Below are 16,965 nucleotides of genomic sequence, written 5' to 3' on the forward strand. Positions count from 1 at the left end.
TAATAAATTGCTTCCCAGAAATGTGGAGGTAATTTCACTTCTGCTATCAATGCTTGAGAATTACCCAAGCAAACACTGGATATTGTCAATTCAGAGGGAAATCACCAATTTATAATTTAAATATAAAAGTATTTTAAAAATTTAAAATTAGAGTTCAATTGCTTTTCAAATCGGCCACTTGCAGTTCCTGTTTTGTGAATCTTGAAGTGCACTGTCTTTGATCTCAGTGGAGATGGAGAGAGAATCTGAGCTGCAGCCCTTCTTTAGCTGCTCCTAACTCTGAGACCAAGGCTTATCATTTTTGAAGTAGGCACAGGGGCAGCAAAGCAGGAATTTTAGTTTGTTCATCATTTGAACTTGGGACCACCTGCCTCCAAATCAGGAAACATCACAAGACCAGGGAGGCTTCTCCAGAATAACATTATTGCTTGTTCAAGCTTGGACCATGGGACACTGGCTCTAACTCTCTTGGCCATGGGCTGCCCTGGTGGGCAGTTCAAAAAGGGAGGTATTTGGCATCTCTGAGTTGGGGCAGTTCTGGGTGGCTGGTGATGTTATCTGGGCCCAGAAGGAGGGGATGGGAGAGGAAATGTTCCTGCTCTCAGTCTCCATTGTTGTCTAACATACTCTGCAAACAATGTGTGCTTGAAGTGTTCACAAGTGGTCTTGATCTTCCCTGCAAGGTGTCCCCCCAAAAATGAAAACCCCATTCTTCCAGTTATTCAGATCAAGAACCATAGAGTCACCCTTGATTCCTATCTTTTGCCAATATCTTACATGCAATCCATCAACAAATCTTCCAAGTCTATTCAGAATCCGGTCACTTCTTATCACCTGGATTTCTGTCTCCTAGGTTCTATTCTCCATACAGCAGCAGGTACACAGATTTTTTTCCTTTTTTCTTTTCACAAAAGTTATTTGCTTTTCAATGGGATAGAGAGATTTTTTTTGTCAGCATAAGTCAGATCATGTTTTTCTTCTGTTTAAACCCTAGAATGACTTCCTGTCCTTCCTAAGGATTAAAAAAATCCAATCCAAATTCCTTATGTTGTTTTAGGAGGCCCCACCACCATCTTGAACATTGTTCTTCTGCATTTGTTGCAGCCATAGAGGAAGGCTCTCACCCCAGGCTCTTTGCACTTGCTATTCCATGTGTCCATATACACAGTCCTGGCACCTGCACTGATCTTCCTCAGCAGCTTCTGACCATTGTGCGAAAAACAGCACCTCTTCCAGCAAGACAGCCAGTACTCAGATTTCTGCCCTAAGAACTTGAAGTTTCAAGAATGTAGATCTTCCCAAGGGGTGAAAGTTTGAGACATGGAGATGGCCCAGGGGGATTAAATTCTCCCACAACTCTTTGCTGGGCCCCAAATAACTTCTGATAGAGGGAAGGAGCACAACTGCCATTCCAGCCTTAGTGGACCAGGCTCCTGGGCAGGACAGCTGCAATGTTCCCTTTCCTGTTTGGGCTGGGAGGGCACTGAGCCCAACCTGGGAAGGGAGACTGTATTAATTTTCTGTTGTTGCTGTAACAAATTGCCACAAATTTAGTGGTTTAAACTAACACAAAATGATCACTCACAGAAGTCTGAAATAGGTCTTACCCAGCAAAATCAAAGTGTTGGCAGAACTGCATTCCTTCTGGAGACCCTAGGGGACAAGCCACTTTCTTCCTTTTCCAGCTTCTACAGCCAACCCACATTCCTGGGCTCAGGGTCCCTTCCTCCATCTTCAAAGTCAGCAAGGCTGATCAAATTTTTCTCATGCTACCACCGGTCTGGTTCCCTTCTGCCCCCCTCCTCCACATTTAAGGACCCTTGTGACTATGTTGGTCCTACTCAGATGATTCAGATGATCTCCCTGTCTCCAAGACATTTTATTAGCAACCTTAATTCCATCTGCAGCCTAATTCCTGTTTGCCGCGTCACCTAACACATTCAAAGGCTCTGGAGATTAGAACGAGGACGTCTTTGGGAGGCCACTATTCTGCCTACCGCTGAGACTAGCCCCTTTCCACCTCAAATTCCCAGCTGCGCTTTTGTTGTTCAAAGTTGGGGGCATCAGAGCCACTGTAGCTGTGAGAGCTTTTGTGAGCTCTCAGTAAGCTTCGGGCATTCTGTCTGCAGCTCCTAGAATGGGTTTATTTTGCCAATATGCAGCAAAACTCTCCTGTCCCTGTAACTCTGGTGGCTTCAAAAAAGAGGTTATGAGCCGAGCGCAGTGGCTCAGGCCTGTAATCCTAGCCCTCTGGGAGGCCGAGGCGGGTGGATCGCTCGAGGTCAGGAGTTCGAGACCAGCCTGAGCGAGACTCCATCTCTACTAAAAATAGAAATAAATTATCTGGACAACTAAAAATATATGTATAGAAAAAATTAGCCGGGCATGGTGGCTCATGCCTGTAGTTCCAGCTACTCGGGAGGCTGAGGCAGTAGGATCCCTTCAGCCCAGGAGTTTGAGGTTGCTGTGAGCTAGGTTGACACCATGGCACTCACTCTAGCCCAGGCAACAAAGTGAGACTCTGTCTCAAAAAAAAAAAAAAAAAAAAGAGGTTATGATTCTCTCTTAGGGTGCATGAAATCTGGGTACCTTTCCCTCTTTTTGAAATGTGAGCAATGTCTGTGGAAGGCGGAGGACACAGATTTATGCTGGTGCAGTCGGACCGAGGCCCTGGCGGGTTACCCGGCACACGCTCCTGCCTTCCTGGCCTGAACGTCTTGACGGGTAGGAGAGGGAGGACACACTGGCAAGCTCCTTGCACGCTGGAAGAGCATCGAAGGGCACAGGGCCAAGTCAGCCCAGCTCTGGGGCCGGGGGGGGCGGGGGGAGAGGCGGACAGACAGACTGACAACGGTGCTGCACCTCCAGGAACCTGTATCCTCCGCCTCTCGGATCCCCCCACCCCCCGAGGGCGGCGCGGCTGCCCGGTGGCCCTCGTTCCTGGAGACTGGGGCCTGGATAGGGACAGGCTTCCTGGGCTTCTATCCGGAGGAAAACGACTGCGGAATAGAGGCCAGGAGCATGGGTGTGGCCCCGAGACCAGAGCGGTGCAGTCCAGGCACTGGGGACGGCGGGAGTCCCGGGTGTGGGATGGCTTGGATCGGTGCACCGGGCTATGTTGGAGCCTGGATCTCGGACACCAGGCTGGGGCTAAGAGCCTTGCTGCCCCTCACCAGGAACTGGGTCCAGTTCACTGACCTATGTCAGCCCAGGTTGCCCTGTACCAGCTGATTCCTGGACTCCATAGCACCCCGCTAGCACAGGTTGGGCAGCACAGACTCAGTATCAGGGTCAAGGTTTCCAGCCCCACACGAAGCACCTCTCTTTTTCAGGTTTAGTTTTGGAAAAACTGTGCTGGGGAGCACGGAGAAGCCTGCAACTCTGCAGACGTTTAATAAGCACCTGCTGTATGCCTGTTCCCTGGCGGGCACAGCGGTGACTGAGATGGGAGATCCAAGCGGTCTTGGGTTCGACTGCGCTTCTCCTCCAGCGCCGGAACAGGGTCAGGTTTTGTGCTCGCGTGCGGGGCGAGAAGAGCTGAATTCGGTACCTGGCTCTGGCGCTTACTTTGCGCGGTTAGAAGGTGGGGAATCGAGGGAGGGCTGCCCAGCGAGGCCGAGCAGGTGGGCATTCTGGCCGGGGATGGAGGGAAGGAGAGTTGAGGGGGCCGTCGACCCACGTCCCTCTCTCTAACGTGCCCTCAGTGACTTCGTCCCCAGGGAGGGCCCTGCGTGGGTCTGAAGGGACAGGCGCTGCGCCTCCCTGACCCTCGGTTTCCCCTCAGTGCCCCTTCTCCTCGCTGCCCCGCCTGCTCCTCCGTGCGCGGGACCCAGGCCGGCCGTTAGCGAGCACAGGGGCCGGGAGTGGGGGAAGCTCTCCCAGGAGACGCAGGGCTCTGGCTCCACGTCGGGGCTGGAGGCCAGGGTGGTGCTCCTGCACCGGGAGCACCCTAAGTGCAGCCGGGGCGTCGGTGGGGAGCGGAGCCTGTGGTGGGAGATGGGGGTTCGCCCTGTGGGCTCAGGGAGCTTGGCCTCACCCAGCCTTCATCTCCAGACTGATTTATTACCTCACCTAATTTCCATCACACTCAGGTCACCTCATCAAATTCCAGGCACCGCACATGCAGTGCTCAGGGGCTCGGCTAGCTCAGTCGGTAGAGCATGAGACTCTTAATCTCAGGGTCGTGGGTTCGAGCCCCACGTTGGGCGGTCCGTTTTCTTGGTGTTGGACCTAGGAGTCCTGGGAAACTCAGCCGGTTTTTCACTGAGCGTCTGCTGGGTGCCGGGGCAGGGAGGGGAGTGTCTGCAAAGTGACCCCACGGCCGCGCTGGGACATGCCCATCTCCAGACCAGGACGGGGTGGCCGCGGCGGGCGGGGCAGGGAGGGGAGTGTCTGCAAAGTGACCCCACGGCCGCGCTGGGACATGCCCATCTCCAGACCAGGACGGGGTGGCGGCGGCGGGCGAAGATGGAAGAGGAGCAGCATCCTATTTTGTAGGGCGCGGGGAGGAGCTGGGGTGTTGAATTCCCTCCACGTTCGTCCACCCTTGAATTTCCCGCTTCTCCGTGGACTCCCTTTCTCCCCCGCTCAGCAACCCTGGTTCCACCCGATCCGCCCCGAGGACGTTACTTCGGCCATAGAGACAAGCCAGAGGAGCCAACATCTGTGGCTTTTTGGTCTAGGGGTATGATTCTCGCTTAGGGTGCAAGAGGTCCGGGTTATTTATCGGGTTTTTTTGTAGAGAGTGGGGAATCGCCGAGTGACCTCATGCCTGGGCATCTAACCTCGATGCTGCAGGAGGGAATAAAGGAAAATCTTTAAAAGGCTCTAGCTGGTTCCTGAGGTCTTTAAACCTTTTCTTTCTTTTTCCTTTTTTTCAAACGGGGTCTTGCTATATCGCCCAGGCTGGACTGCTGGGCTCAAGCGATCCTCCCGCCTCAGCCTCCCGAGTAGCTGGGACTACAGGCGTGCCCAGCTTCTTTAAACTTCTGATTAGAGTCCTGGGGTCCTGGAGCCGTGCAGACATCCTGGGGCAGGGCTCTCTGGCCGGGTCTTAGCTCCTCCAGTCCGGTTCAGGCCCGAAGGGGAGGGGAGTCCATAAGAGGCAACGCTTTTGCACAGCCACACACTTTTAAGGGTCCAGGGATTACTCTAGTGAGATTCAACCCCTGGCTAAGCGCCCTGACTGCCGACCCAGGAGGTCGGGGTGAAGGCACTTAAAGCAGACACCTGAGGCCCTCCTCCCTTATTTCTTCCCTTTCCTTCCTCCTCCTCCCTCCATTTCCATGTCACCCCTCACCTGGGCGCGCCGGGGTCTGCTCTGGGTCCGCTGCACTGGATTGGGAAAGGGTCCCTGGAGCCCAACCCAGGTATCGAGTCCTGGGGTCCCCTCCGTCAGTACATCTGCAGAGGCCCCTTCTTGGAGGTTGGGAGTCCAGGTGCGGTTTGACTTTGGCCCTTAAGGGAGGTTCTGAGTTCCAAGTTCGAGAGCACATTTCCGTAAGGGGTGAAGGTTCTCGCTTCCGCGTTAGCGTGGCCTGGGGTTGCGGCTCAGGCCGGATCTCCTCTTTCTTCCAGAGCCCACTGCAGGCCCCTGGCGCTAACCGTCAAGCTTGGTTTCCTACAGGCAACAACTTCCGTCCTAAAGTTAGTTAAAAAAAAAACAAAAACAAACAAAGAAACTCTCTTATGTATTGATTTAAAAATTCTGCTTTAAGGAAATTACAAAGAAAAACAATCTCGGAGAGACTCGCGTTTTCCATCAACACGAATGGGTAGGGTTGTTGGGACCAACCTCAGTAAAATCAACAAAAAATGCTGAATAAAAAAAAACAAAACAAAACAAAACAAAAACCCAAAACCTTAAAAGTGGCAAAGAGCTTCCAGGAGAGTAAAGAAATTCCAGGCCAGATTTAAATGGATAAGGGAACCCAGCGGGGGTGTGCAGAGCTCCAAAGTTGCAGCCTCCAAAAGCATTTGCCCTGCCCTGCAAATGTGACTGCTTTGCACTCTGAGAAACAAAGCAGAGCCTACGACCTGCTCCTGATGGCTGGGATCCCCTTGAATCTGTGCAACTGAAAGGTGAGTATGTGCAGAAAACATGCGTCCTGCCCCAATCTGGCCGCCAGCTGCTTCTGGAAAGGGTCTCTCAAGGGGATGTGTGTGTCCTAAGACGTTGGGACCTTCAGGTGTCCCTCCAGGGCTTATGCAGAACAAATCACATCTCTCACATCCATCCCTACTCCATAGTCCAAAACCCTCAAGCAGTGGGTTCAAGGAGAGACCCCTTTACAGCAGCATAGAAGATGATCAAGGTGCTATGAATAAACCTAACAATCGTTGTGCAAGATCGCTACTGGCTTAATCCAAAAATCTTACTAGGGTATTTGGGAGTACAGTGTACCTTAACCAAGTGATCGATCACTCAGCTGGGTCTGGATTAATCCACCAACAATGGATTAACTGGCATGTGTCTCCTGACGGGTGCCATAGTTGGAAAGGGGGGGGGGGACACAACCTCGCCTATGTAGAATTCTTGCCAAAAACCTTTAACTTTTGAATCCAGTCATAAAAAACAATTAGAAAAATCCAGACAACCAACCTGGTCTCTTTATAAATATCAGTTCGTCGATAGTCCTTAAGACCAGGTCTGGCTCTGGTTGGGGGCCTCCACCTGTCGGTCGCCTGTCCTGACCCACAGAGCCAGTCCTGTGGTGTTTGAGGCCCGTCGCCTCCTCCAGTTCGCTTTTCATCGGTTTCATCGCTCCGGCATCTTCCAGAGCCCTGGGGCCGGGACAGCGGGAAGAGGGGCTGGACCCTGAATCAGCCGGAGCCAGCTCTGCCAGCAGAAGCCCAGGGCTCCCCTCTCTCCCGCCTTCCGCTAAAATGCAAACGATTTTAAAAGTAAGGAGAGCTGGTGCGGGGACCTCGAGTGTCCAAAGGGAAAAGCACATCCGAGAACAAGAGGCTCGCGACTGCAGGGACAATCGAGGCAACGAGAACCCTCGGCCTCTGGCTCCTTCATTCCAAACCGCCAGGTAGGTTTGTTCCTCTCCAGGGTCAGGGAGGGCCATTCGAGCACCGCGCTCGCTGCTTCATCTTCTGGGCCAGGGGCCAGATTGCCGGGGCAGGCGGGACTAAAGGACACCGGAAGACGCGACAACTAAATGCGCAGTGTGGTCTCTCATTCAGTCCTGGACTTTTTTTTTTTAATCAGTAAAGGATGTTATTGGGGAAAATTCGAATATGGAGTGTATGTTAAATCACCTTGTTGCTAGACAGATAAATGATAACTTGGAAGGAGGGCGTAGTGTCTGAGGTCCCAGAAGCTGCCCTGGAGGATGAGTATCTTGAACAGCTCTGGATTCTGCGGAATTTTTTTTTACCATTGGATAAATTACAAGCCACAATGAATAAAGAAGGGTGGGTTGCGAGGAAAATGCCCCGGATTGCGTCTACGATACCCGGTGCGTCGGCTTTGGGTAGCACTACAGGTGGGCGGGGGGGGGGGCGGGGTTTGCCTGCCTTCGTCTGCAGGAGAACACAGTGCGTTCGGGGGCCTGGCGTCACTCTTACGGAGCAGACGGATCGAGGATGGTGCATTGTAGTAACTCAGGCAAATTTCCTTGAGTAAATGTTCAAACCAATTCCGGAATCACTTTCTAGCCACTGGTAATGACTTATTCCTTCTTTTAATATTCCAAGGGAAGGGTTGGTAGCTGCCCCAGTGGCCTAATGGATAAGGCACTGGCCTCCTAAGCCAGGGATTGTGGGTTCGAGTCCCACCTGGGGTATCGTGGTTCCTGCAGCCAGGTGGTGTGGTGATGTTTTTAGATTAAACCAACCAGACAGAAAATCAAGAAGCAAAAGGACTTGAATTCAAAAATTAGAGTGTAGAGATGTTTATGTAGAAAAATGGGGATAATATACAGAAAAACAAAGGACATGAATTTGGAAGGGAAACAATCTGACAATAAGATTTAGAGGTGTTCGACCTCTCTAGTATGCGGGGAATCAAAGTAAGTAAGTGTGTGACGGTCTCTTCTCTCCCAACAAAAGAAGAGAGGAAGAGGCCAGAGGCGGCTCATGCCTGTAATCCTAGCACTCTGCGAGGCCGAGGAAGCTTGGAGGATCGCTTGAGCTCAGGTGTTAGGGTTAGAGACCAGCCTGAGCAAGAGCAGAGACCATGTCTATGCTAAAAATTCGTGGCGCCGCCTGTAGTCCCAGCTACTGGGGAGGCTGAGGCAGGAGTATCACTTGAGCCAGGAGTTTGAGGTTGCAGTGAGCTTATGATGATGCCACTTGCATTCTAGCCTGGGCAGCAGAGACTGTCTTTCTAAAAAAAAAAAAAGAAAGAAAGAAAGAAAAAAAATTAAAATAAGGGAGAAAGAAAAGGCAATGTACACTCTTATATCTCAATGGGAAAATGCGGGGGCTGTGATTTTTTTGGAAAGCAATTCTGGTATACACATCTCTTTGACGGCCAATTCCTCTCCTGGGACTCCATGTCATTGAAGTAAAAGTGCTGATGTATGTACAAGGATGTTTTATTGCAGCAGAGTTTGGTTTAAAAGGGTGGGGGGGGATGGGGATGGTCTCAATAGGGGAAGAATTAAATAGATTTTGCTTAGTTAATGTTGTCCAACCTAGAAAAGAACATTCAGTGTCTTCTGGTTGACTTGGAATGTCCACCATGGGAGAGATGCACGCTACAATGTTTATAAAACAATCAGCAACGCCCAAGTCCCAGCTGTCTGCCTATGATTGCAGACACTCTGGACAGAGGAGAGGAGGGGGGAAAAAAGAGATTCTAGCAAAATGGAAAAATATGCAGATCAAATTGAGATAGGAAATGTAGAAAACAGAGTCCTTTGATATGTGGGTGTGTAAGAATTGAATGGACACTTGCAGAATTGGAAGTGACCTGAGTAAATGATAATAACATGGACTTCATCTGGTTTATGATTTTGAGTGATTTTTCTGCTTGGAGTTCTGTTTCAGTGGAGTTACTTTTGTGACTTTTGATAGTTCCTCCAGGGCCGAAAAGGCCTCCTGGGCAGAGATTTGGTGTCTAGCAAATGCTGTGCTGTCTTGTTGGCGTGGGACTCAGTGAGCACTCTGGTGGCGGAAGGCCTAGTGTCCTCGGGAACACGATGACCACCGGGCTCTGGGAAGAGGATCTGAGGGGTCCAGGCGTGCAGGAGCCCCTGCGCCTCTTGTCCTTCCTCCCTCCCTCCTTCCATTTCTTCCTTTAAAGAGTGCAGGGCGGCTATCGGGACAGGGGAGAGAGAATCGCCCCTAAAAAGACGGCTGCCGCTGTTGGTGTGCGGGTTAAATGATGCACTGGGTTCAAACGCGAGCGGCGGGCGGGGTAAGGAAGGAAACGGAAATGATGAACTGCAGCTGCCTCTGAGCCAGAATCCACCCCCTTTCTTCTGTTTTAAAAATCCGTTTTGTTAACTGCTGTATCCCCAGTGCCTGGCACACAGTAGGCGCTCAATAAATATTTGAGTGAATTAATGACTTTCTTAGGCGATGGGGCCTTGGGCACGTCTGGGCGCCGCTTGGGATCCAGGGCTTAGGGTGGGCCGCACCAGGTGGGCTTCCTCTCTGAGCCCGTGCCTGGGGCTTCCAGGCCCTCGGAGTCCTTGTATCATCACCCGCTGACCAGGACACTTGGGTCAGGTCCCACCCTACTAACCTTTGCTTTTCTCGGGAGGCGTGGGATCCGGCCAGCAATTGGTGGCAGTCCCTTGTCCTCACGCTCATGTTGAGTGGTGAGCGCACATTTCACTATGATCAAGAAAATTTTTCACTACCTGCCTGGCTAGCTCAGTCGGCAGAGCATGAGACTCTTAATCTCAGGGTCGTGGGTTCGAGCCCCACGCTGGGTGGATGTTCCTTTTCTCCGGGGCTTCCAGAGAAGGGTGAGAAACCCACAACTCTCAAGCCATTGCCAAGTAAAAGTCTTCAAATCAAAGTTTATAAATTTAGCAAGACAGAGAAAGAGAAGATCCATGCAACCAGAGCAATTGAAGGAGAGAAACAACCAGATATAACATGGCCTGTAAAGGGGATGCTAAAAGTAGTATGCCAGTATGTAGTTACAATTTTTCTGGTAGCCGCATTAACATTTTTAAAAGTGAAATTAATTTTAATAATACAATTTATTTGAACTGATATATTATTTCCCATGTAATCGATATCTACAGTACAAATGAGATGTATTCCATTCTTTTTTTCTTTTTTATTCCAAGCCTTCAAAATGTAGTGTGCTTAGGCACATTCCAATTCGGACTGACTGTATGTCAAGTGCTGCAGAGCCACCTGTGGCTGGCAGCCACCACTGTGGACAGCACAGGCCTAGATTTGACTTTACAGGAGATTCGAGAAATACACAAAAAATGGTAAACCACGGCACGGAGACATGATAAACAAAATCCAAGATGTGGGAAACCTTTTAGGACAAATGTAGTTTTGTATTTGTTTGAAATTTTCTATAACATAAAAGAGAAGGGAAAAACAGAGAGAGCCTTTTAAATGAAACAGGGCATTATGCAACAGCGTGTTCTACTGATGGGCTTATAGGGGCACGAGTACAGGTGTGTGCAGTCAGCCTGCTGGTCCTTCCGTTTCTCCACCTGTAAAATGTAGCTCATAATAAATCTACATATGATACGATGTATATGCACACACATATATATTATTACATATAAGTTGATATACTATATTTGATATATAGATATAGAACAATGGGGGAGAAAGGGGAAGAGAGAGAGGAGAGGAGAGAGAGACTTACTAGATTTATTATAGGGAATTGGTTCACACGATTACAGAGGCTGGCGGGTCTCACAAGCTGCACGGCGAGTTCGCAAACCGGGGGCCCAGGGGAGCTGACGTAGTTCCACTCCGGAGGCTGGCAGGCTTAGGATCCAGGAAGAGATGATGTTTCATCTGGATTCTGAAGTCAGGAAAAAGCCGGTGTCCGGGCTGGCTGAGGCAAACAGGCTGACGCGTGCCCCCTGTCGGTGGCGGGGCTCACGCATTTGGGGGAAGATAGACTAACGTGGGAAGGTGGGGAGTCACACGATGATAATCCTGGGCGTTTTGGAAGAATCAGCACAGCTGCGCACAGACAAGGGGGAGCAGGGAAGAGAGGCAGGCGCTTCCAGGGCGCTGGTCTACGTTGGTCTATGATGGTGGCAGTTGGTAGGAGATGAAACGAGACAAAAGTGTGACTTTGTACTCCAAAGTTAAAGGGAAGCTGTAAGGCGCTGCCTATTAGACATCATAAGCTCCTCTGGTCCTTTGAATTTATGCTTAAAACGCCACCAGTACTTTGGGAGGTCAAGGCAGGAAGATTGCTTGAAGATGTGAGTTCAAGACCAGCCTTGGTAACACAGGTTGATCCTCCACCTCCCTCATCTCTACAAATAATAAAAAACCCAAGTGTGGTGGCACTTACCTGCAGTCCCAGCTACCTGGCAGGCTGACGCAGGAGGATCACTTGAGCCCAGAAATTCCAGGGAGCAGTGAGCTGTGATTGAGCACTCCAGCCTGGGTTCCTGAATTTAGCCCTGCCTGAAACACATGGGCTTTGCAAGAAGACACTTTGAACTTTGCAATTACATCAACCAATAAATTCCATTCCGCCTTGGGTGGATATGAGTTGGTTTTCATTGTAAACAACGTCTTTACTAATTCAGTACCTATTCTCCCCCTCATCCCCAGATCTTTCATAATTAGCATTGTGGGTTGGTTTTGTTGTTGTTGTTTGGTTGGTTGTTTTGTTTTTATTTGACTGTCTTTGGAGATAGAATGAGCATAACTTGATGTCTAATAGCATGTGTCTGATGGAAACATGAAGGCTCATTATAACCCTGAGGTTTTGGTCTTGAGTTATTGGGAGCAGGTGAGTGCTATTCATTAAGACACAATAGTCAGAATGAGAAGCACAGTTTATAAATAATTCAAAATGGAAGATTAGTTAGATGGACACTCTGCTTTCAAGAGGGCATTTGTTTCAGGGATTCAACTGCCACCTCTGACACAAGGTTCACAATTTTTGCGAGTAACTCTTTAATTTTATCAACCCAGGAAAGCAAACTTTCCAATGCATGAGATCAAGTGCTTTATAGGCACCGTAAAGCCAGATCTTGCCTTCAGGACAACTATCAAGGAAAATTCTTGAAGAGTGATATATACTGGACTCAGGAATTCCCTTTCCTCACTGGAGTCCATGTTCTACCAATTTATAAATGGACTCAGCAGTGGTTTCTATTATATTTCTATCTCTTTCACTGCAAAATCAAAATGTAGAAGAAAAGACTTGTCATCTGGCCCCTTGTCAAAACAGCTATGGACATATGAAGATAAGAATATGAGGCCCGGCGCGGTGGCTCATGCCTGTAATCCTAGCACTCTGGGAGGCCGAGGCGGGTAGGTCGTTTGAGCTCAGGAGTTCGAAACCAGCCGGAGCAAGAGTGAGACCCCATCTCTACTAAAAAATAGAAAGAAATTAGCTGGACAACTAAAAATACATATAGAAAAAATTAGCCAGGCATGGTGGCACATGCCTATAGTCCCAGCTACTTGGGAGGCTGAGGCAGAAGGATTGCTTGAGCCCAGGAATTTGAGCTAGGCTATGAGCTAGGCTCACGCCATGGCACTCTAGCCAAGGTGACAGAGCAGGACACTGTCTCAAAAAAAAAAAAAAAAGAATATGACACTCTCTCCAAATGACATTTATCCAGAGTACAGATGATTGAGCAGAGAGTGAGGGATGTAAACATAATTTAATACCTTTAGCCTCACCTGCTGGACATGGTCCTAGCTCAGTGCATTGATAAGGTTAGGAGACATGAGGTGTTAGACATAAATGATCTCATTTAATCACCATCACCACAACTTAACAAAGTGAATATTATTTCTCCACGCTATAGATGATGAAATTTTGTGATTCAGCAGAGCTTGGTAGACTTCCAAGGTCATACAACTGGTAATGGTGGCTCTGGGAATTGAGACAGATCCGAGAAAACCCAAAGGTTATTATCTTAATCCCTACATGACATCACACATTTCCCAACAAGGACACCATCCCTGATTGGGTGGGGGATAAAATACAGCATTGTGAGTTTTCTCTAACAGAAGGGGTGTTGCTAGTGGTTATCCCCAAGACTGTACCATTGTCAAAGTTGTCAAGTACTGAAGCAGGAATTATACACCTCAGATGACAGGTCTTTATTATCAGAACTGGACCCAAAAGAGTGCAAGGAAGAGAAGGAACAATTACTCTCTGCTTGTCTCCAACAAGGCTCTCAGGGAATACAGCCCTAGTGGCCATGGAGGCTGCAGTATAAAGCTGGGCCTGTGATTTTTCCGAACATCTTTCCTGCACCGAGTGCTGAGTCTGTGCGTTCCAGCTTCTCATTCATGCAGACCTAGCTTGAAAACCCCAGTGATGAATCTCTTTCCCTCAGCCAATAACCTCTGGCCAGGTCTGAAAAAGTGAAGCAAGGTGACAGCGAGGACTGCCATTCTTTCTGGGTAAGAGTCAGATCAGAGGCACTGTATCAATAATTGCTTGTCAGGGGACACTTGGAGGGACACTGCTCCCTCTCTTTTAAGTGGAGCCACAGAAACCATCCTGAGATCCTCAGCAGTTCCTCCTAATCACCCAGTAATGATCAGTCCCTGTCTTGTCTGTTTATGAGATCCAGAACTGTGGGGAACACAAATTGGGTGAGTTTCTGCCCATACCTGTGGGTCATTTCCACCTCAATTTTATAAGCTGGACTCAGAGAGCTCATCCAAGAAGGCTGGCTCTGACCTCTGTAAAGTGCTCTGTAAACATAAGCCCAGAAAGTAGCAGCAGCAACAATACTATCATCACCACCTGAGAGCAAAATTCACCATCATTTCCCAAGTGTTTGCATTTATCCTTCTTTGTCCACCTCCGGGCCCAGGATCCCAGGCTCATGAGAGGCACAAACCAGTCAAGTGTCTCTGAGTTCCTCCTCCTAGGACTCTCCAGACAGCCCCAGCAGCAGCAGCTCCTCTTCCTGCTCTTCCTGAGCATGTACCTGGCCACGGTCCTGGGAAACCTGCTGCTCATCCTGGCGGTCAGCACCGATTCCCGCCTGCACACTCCTATGTACTTCTTCCTTGGCAACCTGTCCTTCATGGACGTCTGCTTCTCCTCCACCACCACTCCCAAGATGCTGGCTACTCACATGCTTGGGAGCCAGACCATCTCCTTCTCTGGCTGCCTCACACAGATATATTTTCTCTGTGTGTTTGCCGACATGGACAATTTCCTCCTGGCTGTGATGGCCTACGACCGCTTTGTTGCTGTGTGCCACCCCTTACATTACATGACAAAGATGACCCATCAGCTCTGTGCCCTGCTGGTCGCTGGATCATGGGGCGTGGCCAGCCTGAATGCTCTGTTGCACACCCTGCTGATGGCTCGACTCTCGTTCTGTGCAGATAACACTATCCCCCACTTCTTCTGTGATGTGATTCCTCTCCTGAAACTCTCCTGCTCGGACACGCACCTCAATGAGATGATGATTCTTATCGCAGCAGGGCCAATAATGATCGCCCCGTTTATTTGCATCCTGGCGTCTTATGTCCTTATTGCTTGTGCTGTCCTGAGAGTCCCATCTACAAAGGGAAGATGGAAAGTCTTCTCCACCTGTGGCTCCCACGTGGCTGTAGTTTTCCTCTTCTATGGCACCATCATATCTCTCTATTTCAACCCCTCATCCTCTCACTCAGCTGAGAAAGACATAGCAGCTGCTGTGATGTATACAGTGGTGACCCCCATGCTAAACCCTGTCATCTACAGCCTGAGGAACAAGGACATAAAAGGGGCTCTTGGAAAAGTGATTGCCCCGAAATTTTTTGTTACTCAATAAAGATATGGCTTTGGCCGGGTGCGGTGGCTCACGCCTGTAATCCTAGACCTCTGGGAGGCCGAGGCGGGTGGATCACTCGAGGTCAGGAGTTTGAGACCAGCCTGAGCGAGACCTCGTCTCTACTAAAAATAGAAATAAATTATCTGGACAACTAAAAATATATATAGAAAAAATTAGCCAGGCATGGTGGCGCATGCCTGTAGTCCCAGCTACTCGGGAGGCTGAGGCAGTAGGATCGCATAAGCCCAGGAGTTTGAGGTTGCTGTGAGCTAGGCTGATGCCATGGCACTCACTCTAGCCTAGGCAACAAAGTGACACTCTGTCTCAAAAAAAAAAAAAAAAAAAAAAAGATATGGCCTAAGAAAATTATGGAGGGAACTAATTTTCCAAGAAAATCCTGTTTGTTTTTTCTAATGTGTGAAACTTAGCGTTTGTCTTTTGTAAGGGAAACATCTACTATCTACCTTGGGAGAACAAAACTCTTGATAGAGACCCTTCAGGTTAAAGATGGAAAGAGAGACCCTTTAATCAAATGACTTGACTATCCCAATTGTCAATGCCCTCCAGCCAAACTCCACTAGGAACATCCCTGTAGCTCCACAAACTGCATTTGTTGCTCATTATATTAGGGAACAAGGAGGGGTCTCAACAGAGTGGTACAAAGGAGCTGGGCCTGTGCGATGGCCGGTGAGGAATTAGGAACGGTCTGTGTTGTTACAGATTAGGGGTAGTTCTGATTGGATATCTTAATGTATTTTATCTAAAGGCAGGAAGACTAGACTGAGGCCAAACCTGGGACTGGCAAAGAAGCAGCAGTCACTCATATGAGCCAGTGCAGGGGGATGTTTGGTCATTTCTGTGGCTAGGACAATATTCATGTTTTGTGTTCAGACTTGATTATAGAATAGTCTTGTTTTATTTTGTTCCATCACAGTCACAGAGTGGACTTATCTGACACGGATGTTCTGTGAAATTCTGTGTGTTCATCAAGAGGGCACCAAGACCTAGCTGTGAGTGCCAGGCCGACTGCTGAGTATCAGGGCTGTTGACTCTTCCTCATGGCAGACACCTTGAGATGAGCACGTCTAATAGGAAGATCAGACTGTTGTTGGGGCAAGAAGGGGAGGGTTTATTCAAAGCTCCGGAAAGCCCTAATTCTGCCACTCATTTGAGCAAATTATTTTTATTTTCTTCTCTGAGCTTTGTGTATCCCACATTACAGCAGGTGTATGGGTAAGTTAAACAAGAAAGAAATATTCCAATGTCCAGCCATGTCAATCAACTGCACTTTCTGTTTACACCCTCTGCTTTATCTATGTCAATGCACTCAGATATTTTTATTTAGATGCGAATTTATATCCTGGTTTTCAGCTTTCATTTTATGGTAAAGCTTTTCTAAAGTGCTACATAGTCTCCACAACTTTATGTTACTATCTTTATATATCTCTATCAAGTTCTCTAGCAAAATATACTTACCAGTAATTCTGTTTCTGATTTAAAACATAAAGGAAATTTACTATTTAAAAGTATGATCTGAATTTTATTTTGAAAATGATGGCAGAATATAAAAAAATCAATATGAAACTGGTTATTTTCTCCTTGTCTTTGAGCATTTTTACTATGATGTATCTGTTTATGGGTCTCTATTTGTTTATCCTGCTTGAACTTTACTGAGCTTCCTGTAAATATAGGTTGTTGTTTTTTAAGTAACTCTAGGAAGTTTGCAGCCATTATTTCTTCAAGTATTTTTTCTCTTCCTTTCTCTCCTCTCCTTCTGCTACTCCCATGATGTGTATTTGGTGTGCTTTCCTATCAATGATGTTCTTGTACATTTATCAGTCATTTGGATTTCTTACTTTCCCATTTTGGGTTTTTTTTAGCCAATGAATTATACTTCCATCATAGCCCTCATCCTCATGGTCCAAGACGTTCCCAGAAGGGAAAAATGAAGCATATAACTCACATGTTTTAATCTTAAATTTTTAAACTAAAAACAATCTTTTTTTTTTTTTTCAAGACAGAGTCTCACTCTGTTGCCTGGGCTAGA

The 16,965-nt window shown here is 48.3% G+C and overlaps 1 protein-coding gene and 3 non-coding genes across 4 annotated transcripts; all 4 read left to right on the forward strand.

Moving 5' to 3' along the window:
• Positions 1-4,135: 4,135 nt before the first annotated feature.
• Positions 4,136-4,208, forward strand: TRNAK-CUU. Its single transcript has one exon. It is a non-coding gene; the product is annotated as a tRNA-Lys (tRNA).
• Positions 4,209-7,720: 3,512 nt separating this feature from the next.
• Positions 7,721-7,793, forward strand: TRNAR-CCU. The gene has a single exon. It is a non-coding gene; the product is annotated as a tRNA-Arg (tRNA).
• Positions 7,794-9,820: 2,027 nt separating this feature from the next.
• TRNAK-CUU lies at positions 9,821-9,893 on the forward strand. Its single transcript has one exon. It is a non-coding gene; the product is annotated as a tRNA-Lys (tRNA).
• A 4,077-nt stretch (positions 9,894-13,970) lies between these two features.
• Positions 13,971-14,918, forward strand: LOC123632300 (olfactory receptor 1361). Its single transcript, XM_045542408.1, has one exon. The coding sequence runs from the start codon at positions 13,977-13,979 to the stop codon at positions 14,916-14,918; it is 942 nt and encodes a 313-aa protein (XP_045398364.1). The 5' UTR covers positions 13,971-13,976.
• The last annotated feature ends 2,047 nt before the right edge of the window (positions 14,919-16,965 follow it).

The sequence above is a fragment of the Lemur catta genome, chromosome 2 (assembly GCF_020740605.2).
Source record: "Lemur catta isolate mLemCat1 chromosome 2, mLemCat1.pri, whole genome shotgun sequence".
Taxonomy (NCBI): Eukaryota; Metazoa; Chordata; class Mammalia; order Primates; family Lemuridae; genus Lemur; species Lemur catta.